We start from the raw sequence: 8,396 nt of genomic DNA, 5'->3' as shown, positions 1-8,396 counted from the left end.
GAAAAACGATTCTGAGCGAAGACGGTTTGTGAGTCTATAATATTACTTAAAAATTTAGTATATTCGATGATATTATTATGATTAAAGTAATTTATTTTACTAGTAAGTATTAGTACTACGCAGTAGATTAAATTCATTAAAAAAAAGTACATTTGAAAAGTCATTGAGGGTATAAAATATAATAGTATACTTTAAAAGTTTCAATTACCCACGAATAAAATTTTTAATTTACAAGTTTACAACAAAATAACATCAATCATTATTCTTGGTAATTTAATCTTTAATTTAGTTCACATTTGAACATAAAAAATCTGTGATAGTATTTTATTGATTTTTTAATAACAGAATAACCTATTTGCTTGGAACTTTGTTTTGAATTTTCAACCCTAAACTACAAAATTTGAATATTTCAAAAATTTAAAATAATAAAATTATTTGTAATTTTCAAATGATTTTGTTAAAATTTAAACTCTAAATACTCATTAAAAAAATCGTGCGTATGCTTTTAAATATTTTGCAACTAATATTGTAAATATCTATCAAGAGCATTTTATTGAATTATCAAGCTTTTTTGCCCAACAAATACAATTTTATTAACAATTATTATAAAAAAGCAAAACTAAATAAACTAAAAAAATTTCAAATATCTGCAATTATTGGGTTTTCAGTTACAAAAAAATAAGTAAAAATCACTATATGAGAAATGGAGTGAATATTCAATGTTGTCAAAATGTCAACTTCAAATGCTCATAAAAATTTAATTTGAAACGAAAATTTTTTATGAATTTCAAACTCAAAATATTTTGCACATTTTTGTGACTTATACTAATTTTGTCAAAATTCATAATTCAAACGCTTATAAAAATGTGTTGTCAAAATTGTGTGGTTTATAGAAAAAGCCGTTATAAATATTCAGTAAAAATGTCATGTATATCCACGGTATTTTTTTCTTTTGAGAGTTACATTAAAAACCAAAATCTATTTGGTCGAAACCGGGTTTCTGTAAAAATTCACTTTTTTTCCTTAATTTTTTGTTTGTTTTTTTCTACCGCTTTTGAAAACTATTGAGAAATTTTTGATTTGGACCCCTCGAAGTACCGATACCATTCACATTTCAAAAAGAAAAGATGCTATTGAAGAAAATCGAAGCACTTTTACTCTCCCAAAATAACGTGAAGACAGAAACAAAAAAACTTTAAAAAATAAATTGTAAAATCAATAAATTCATCGCTCCGCTCGAAATCTTGAAGAAGTTAAAGAGTTAAAATTGAAATAACTTTAATTTTTTAACTCGTATACATCTAGATTTGAATAACTACAAAATTTTAGGATATTTGAACGCCTGTGTCTACAATATTATATAAAGATACCTATTCTAATATAAAAGTATATTTTTCATAATCCGTACGAGTGATTACTGGTTAGGATAGTGAGTTTATCACTCTGTGAACATTTTTGTTTTTTAGATAAAACTATAATATAATGCAATATTAATATAAAATAGAACAATGAAATATATATAACACTAAATTATTAGTATCCTGCAACTTCTAACTTTGGATTTAAAAAAAATTACAAATTCTAAATTAAAATTGTGTCTTATTAGTAATCACTTATAACGGGTATTTCTAAATTAAACCTTATAATGTATACGTCTATTTCAAGTACCTACTTAAAAATAGGTTATAATTAATAAATTACAATTCGATCAGGGAGCTGAAAAACGACGACGACGAGCGGCGTTTGTATATTATTTGATCTCTCGTATTTTATGCATTTACTCTCAGAAATAAAATATGTGTCTACAGAGGGGTAGCATATTTTTTATAAAATTCAATTTTTATTTGAAGTATAAAAAATAAATGTAAGCGCCAAAAAATTATGTAACCAAAATTAATTACTTTAAACATCGACGCTTTCGGGATTCGGCGGAATCCCTGAATATTGTGTGTGCACTGCGGAATAAATCAGATACATATGACAAAACTTAAGTTTTGCTTTGCTAACTGAAATTTTAGATCGATTGCGTCTTTGCAACTACTTGGACAATCGCCACGGATTGCATTATAATTTATACTACGTCAATATAATAAAACCATAGATAGATATTATATTACAAATTTTTATATCAAAGAGGTCCGTGTTTGAGATTTGATCATTAAGATAATGAAAAGAGCTGGTATATAACATTAACAAAAATAGTTTATAATTTTAAAATTTAAATTACAACAATATATAAAGTACCTATTATTTTAATTTTTAATTTAATGATTGATAAAGTTGGTGTTTAAATATTCGAAGCACAACGTAAAGGTATTCAGTGCCTAATACATCATATTCACCGTATGGCGTATACCGACTAACTAACTATAATTTGTAAAATTCCAAGTTAAATCTTTTCTCTGAATACCTACTGTTGAGCACGAAATTTATAATTAATATTTTATGTTTTCATTTTGAGTACATTGGTTAGGTATATTTTAAGCTATTCGAGAATATTTAAAATTTAAAATTTTCTTATTTAATTTCCGATGGATATTCAATAATCAGCAGAGTGACTTTCCCAGCTTTATAAAATAATTTGATGTTTATTGTACGACGGCGTCGCTTTAATTCACGGTTCGACCACAAGCAGACGGCATAGTAATATTCATATTATATTACTTAACATTTATATAAACTAAAAATAAAAATTGTTGAATTTTGAGGGACATAAGAACTTCCTTGACTGTACTGTACTACTGTAGTTTTGACTATATAGTATGTACAACACTATTTATATCTATTTAAGTGTTGCGCGCCCGGGAACAAAAAATATGCCCCTATTTCACCCGGGTAGAAAATTGTCTGTGGCATTAAATTTTAATTTTGAGACTAAAAAGTAAAATAAGTAAGCCCCAAAAGAATAGGTAATCAAACTTACGTATACATCGACTCTTCTGGTAATATATAGCTGCAAGGCCATGTCTTGAGTGCAGACGCCATATCGAGGAACTTCTTTCTTCATCTAAATCCGAACTGAAAAAAATTACTTTAGTAGAATGAAATATGTGAGTGAATGACGTTTATTGTTGCCATACACTTTTCTCTTTTGTTCAACGAAATTATTAGAATTGTGAATCGTCTCCGATGAGTGATGACCACGAATTAAGATATATCTTAATTCGTGGTGATGACGATCGGCTTTTGCCATAGATGATAGATATAGGTAACATATAATATAATATGTTGTTATCAGTTTTTGAGTTTCTGAATTCTTTGGAAGACACGATACATTTTTTATTTCAGATTCCGAAACAGAATATTATTAATATAATATAGAATAATTTTTTAATTAGTTATTCTTTTCTATGCATAGGCGTGCGCACGGGGGCAGCAGAGGCAACATATGCTACCCCTGGACTTTCTTTGGGGCTACCGGGGCTGGCAAATATTAAATAATTGACCTCGGTAAGATTATATTTCTACAGATGATTTTTTGTTTTTGGTCAAAATATATAGATAAAAATATTTTATGATTATAGAATTTATCAGTATAAAACTTATTTACCCGTCTACTATAAAAAAAAATAGCCATGATTTGAATCGTAAATATTATCATTATTTTGTGGTCAACAAATCTTAAAATAAACTGGGTTTGTAACGTTATCGTAATATCGTCTTGTGCATCGTATATGCCATGACGCTGCTGGCCCGCCACAACATTAGTGATTGACGATATTAAATAATAGCGATTAGCAATTACGTAACTGGTATTGCACTCGCACAGTCGCACAGTCGCATGTCTTGATATTATTCGACTTGCTACTTGCGATGTGCTCACTGCTCAAATGCTCAATGCCTACATTATTATTTAATATAGACTATAATAGTAGTAAGTAACTTTTAACATTACTGTTGTGTCATGTCCGGTAAACGAAAGGGTGGTGCTGAAAAAGCCCGTGAAAAGAAAATATTGTTGCTTTTGAATGCGAGCCAAAAATGTTTTAATCTTAAGCCTTGAAGGACATGTTTTCAAAAAATTCAAAACTTTCAAATACGCCAAGTATATCGAAATCTGATACCAATGCTGTTGGGCAATCCAATGATAGAATCGGTAAGTTGTATCCACTGACTTATTACCTATATAAGTCAATTACAATTATAAGTATTTAACTCCATCATAGTACCTATCATTAAATATTTTTATTTATTTATATTTTATGGTTTTACTCGTTTTAGGTCACGGACTACTACACGTAGTAGTCCGTGTTTTAGGTATAAACGAAATAAAAGATCTTATAACAGTCGAAAATATGTATTCAAGTAATCAAGTTTATCAAATGATATGTTTGGTAACTTGGTAAGTTATGAATATAATATTAACAAATTATTAATTAAGTAGGTAAGCTTTATAAAATAGTCTTAAATTCATGATCAAATTATTTACTGTTGTTAAATTTAATCAAATGTTAATTAAGTAGGTACTTGTTCTATCTCCTTACATTACGGTTTTTAAATAATTTTTCATTTTTAGATGACAAATGTAATGTTGAACCTGACGAAACCAATGCATTAGTTGATACATCAATGAAAACTATGTCCGATGTAACAGATCATATTTTGGCAGATAAAACTGATACAAGTGTATCTAAAGTTAGTGTTGGTAAGTTGTTATTAAAATAATAAATATTAATAAAATTAATAAATTAAGTAAATATTAAAAAATAGTCTTGATCAAATTATTGTTAAATTTAATTTCTAAAATGTGACGACAGCACTTACATCGTTAGGTAGTAGGTACCTATACTCAACTTTTAAATGTAAAAAGTAAAATAAATTTTTATTTTTTGTATAGAAATTTAGGAAATACTTCATTAATAATTTATTAATAATTATTTTTATTAGATATAACTGATAAAATTAACACAAATGGCATTAGATTATTTCATATAACATAATTTATCCTTTTTTATATTATTTATATTATTATAAACTATTATGCAATAATAATCTAATTATGTATTTTAGTACCCCTACATAATAATGATCCGGTAAACCAACTTCCAGTTAATTGTCTTGAACTCAGAGATCGAAAATCAGCTGATCCATACTGCCCAAACATGGAATCTTATCCAAAAACAATGCAAGGAGCATCAGAAAGATCACTTCAAAAAACCTGATTTGAAAAATATGTATTGTTAGAATACAGTTCATCTAAAGACCTAGCATTTTGTTTTCCATATAGGATTTTTAAGGGTAATAATTTAAATAGTAGTCAACTAGACGATGCATTTTCTAAAACTGGTTTCTGTAGTTGGTATAGAGGTATTAATCGTTTTAATAAACATCAAATGTCTAAATCCCATATTTTTAGTACCCAAGCAATTACTGATTACTTTAATACTTCTTCTATTGATCAAAAAATTGATACAAGTAGAAAAGAATATATTTCCAAATGTGAGAGTGATCGTTTGCACAATAGAGAAATTATGAAGCGTTTGATAGATATAACTTTGTGTCTTGTTAAAGGAGGAAGGCCTTTTAGACTTTTAGAGGCTACGATGAAGGAGAAAAAAGTAATCAAAAGGGTTTATTCAAAGAAATAGTTAATACTTTTGCTAAATATGAAATAATTTTGAAAGAACACTTTGAAAATGGCCCAAAAAATGCAAAATATACCTGTAATAGAATCCAAAATGACCTAATTAGTTCCATACATAATGTTCTTATTAAAAAAGTAAAAGCAGATTTACAAAATGTTTATGTTTCCATCTTAGCCGATGAAACTAGTGATGTTGGCCATCATGAACAACTTTCAATCGTTATACGATATTTTGATGATCAAATGAATAGACCTGTTGAAACTTTTCTTGATTTAGTACGGTTAGTTTCTGTTAATGCTGAATCTATATTCACAGCTATAAGTAATATTATACATTCCAAATTTGGTATAGGTTTGTCATCAATAATTGCTGTGGGTTTTAATGTGGCCTCAACAATGTCTGGTAATATAGCTGGAGTACAAAGAAAATTTAAAGAGATGAATGCAAACATTTTGTATGTGCATTGCTATGCTAAATGCTTAAATTTGTCATTAATTTATTCAATTACAAGTAATATGAGTAACAAAAATCAAGTAGTATTTAACTTTTTAGGGTCTGTTCAATTTTTATACTCTTTCATTGAAGGTAGCCCTACTCGACATGCTATTTTTGAAAATATAGTTAAAGAACGTGGGTCTATTCTTTAAACGGTAAAGTCATACTCAACAACAAGGTGGGCATGTCGCTTAAAGCCAGTAAATGCTGTTAAAAATAACTATAGTGCATTATTAAAAGCTTTGAACGAAATAATATAAAAAGAGTTTGCTGCCAGATGTTAAAATGAAAGGCTTAGGACTTAAAAGTTAAATTAAATCATTTTATTTTATTTTTTGTATGAATATGATGCAACCTATTTTATAATTAGTTTTAAAAGTGAGTTCTTCATTACAAAATCCAAAGGATCTAATCTGCAGTTAAACATATTCAATCTCTTAAGTCTTCACTAATTTCAATGAGAAATTCATATGATGAATTTGAGTTAATTTTTAAAAATACAGAAAATGTTTGTATTAATCATAATATTATTATACCTCCTATTAAAAATAGGAAAATATCTAAAAAAATAGATAATGCTACCCAAACACAGCATGTTTTTAAAACTAAGTGTGATGAAATGAGAGTGAATGTTTACAATACAACTTTAGATACATTAATAAATGGACTGGACTTAAGATTTAAGCAAGAAACAATAGACATAATAAATATAATAGGTAATCTTGTGAATTTGGATATTAAAATAGAAAATTATAACTCAGAATTTAACTTATTGAGTAAATATTTCCATATGTCTAAAGAATCATTAATTTCTGAGATAACACTTTTGAAACAATTAGAAGATGCTCCTGAAGGTACTTGCTCTGGTTCTGTTTATAAGTGGCTTGACTGGTTAAACTGACTTGTTGTGAGAAGAGTTTTTCTAAACTAACCATTGTTAAAAACAAACTTAGATTTACCATGAAACAAGATAGACTTAATTCATTATTGTTTCTATTTGTCGAGCAAGAATTAACTTCTTCCGTAAATATTGAGAGTGTAATTGACAAATTAAAAAATTTAATACTTGTAGAGCCTAGATTAGTATTTTAAGTTTGTATTATGAATGTTAATAAGAGGTTTTATTGTTTTATTTACAACCAATTGTTATTACTTTAATTATTATAATTTTTAAAATTTATGCTTTATATTATCATTGATGTTAGTCTATTTTATCATATTATAAATAATAATTATTAACTATAGGCTTGTGGAAAAGTACACCTTAAGTGGCTTAGTATCTAACAGTACAACTGTTTATCCAAATAAACAAATTATAAATAATCAATGCAACTTTAATTTTGATACCCAATAGCAAAAAAAGTAAAACTATGGGCTGGGTTTAATGGTGAATGTGAATTTGAAGAATGCGCCGAATTAATCTCTTGCTGTCCCTAAAACCGAAGTCTGCGCATGCCTATGGGAGTGTTTAAATCTATACAATTCAGAACATGGAACTCTGCGTTGGGCCGTTTCGATACACTACTGTCTCTAGTCCATTTTTTTGTCCGGCATCTCACAATACTGTTTTTAGTCTTAACGGTTAAACTATAACTTAATATAAAACTCTAGAAGTGTCAAGACTTGAAAAAATTCAAAATTAGTTTTTGAAATTTACAGAAGTAATAAAAAATGGATACTTTAATTGTGCCTTTAATGGTCTCTCTGGGCTCGACATTAATATGTTATTAAACAATATTATTCTATAATAGTGTGCAGTCACCGATGTATTTGCTAAAAAATTGTGTGATTATATTATACTACTACTCTATAGTGTAATAAATAATATAATATATTTACAGCCATGTAGGTACCTAACTAAGGCACTCACATAAAGGTAAATGCCGGAGGAAAAAAACATGACCAAGGTTCGGGACTTACCTATAGCATTTGCATACTTTTTTTATTTATTGTAAAATATAGCAGAGTGCGAAATAAATTCATTTCTCAATGCCGTGATATCAAATCTACAATTTGAATGTGCATATTTTTGCATATTTCATTAATTTTGCCGGAAATGGCTTATTTTTATGGTATTGTGCTTAATTTGCATATTTTGGAAAATTTTTGGAAATTTCAATTTCACAAATTTCACCTGATCTAAAAAAAGAAAATAGTGATGCAGCGTACTTGTAGTCTTATTTGCTATATACAGCTCACAACTCCTTATAATTTTCGTGGTTTGAAAATATGATGGCCTGATTGCCCGTATTGTTACATATTATATAGTATTATAGTAGGTATATATATGTTGCGATACGAGTGATATTATCTGGA

General features: G+C 27.7%; 1 protein-coding gene across 2 annotated transcripts; it reads left to right on the top strand.

The window, feature by feature from the left end:
- Positions 1-3,598: 3,598 nt before the first annotated feature.
- On the top strand, positions 3,599-6,233 carry LOC111026901. Of its 2 annotated transcripts, none has more exons than XM_022305083.1 (3): positions 3,599-4,096; positions 4,517-4,645; positions 5,011-6,233. In XM_022305083.1, exons 1-3 carry the CDS (start codon positions 4,009-4,011, stop codon positions 5,160-5,162), a joined length of 369 nt encoding a protein of 122 aa, XP_022160775.1. In that variant the 5' UTR covers positions 3,599-4,008; the 3' UTR covers positions 5,163-6,233. The 2 variants fall into 2 exon arrangements, 1 of the variants encoding a protein (XP_022160775.1); XR_002603750.1 differs by lacking the exon at positions 5,011-6,233 and adding an exon at positions 4,258-4,342 and having other exon boundaries at positions 3,600-4,096; positions 4,517-4,615.
- The last annotated feature ends 2,163 nt before the right edge of the window (positions 6,234-8,396 follow it).

The sequence above is a fragment of the Myzus persicae genome, unplaced genomic scaffold, assembly GCF_001856785.1.
Source record: "Myzus persicae strain clone G006 unplaced genomic scaffold, MPER_G0061.0, whole genome shotgun sequence".
Taxonomy (NCBI): Eukaryota; Metazoa; Arthropoda; class Insecta; order Hemiptera; family Aphididae; genus Myzus; species Myzus persicae.
This window is presented reverse-complemented; position numbering and strand designations above follow the sequence as displayed.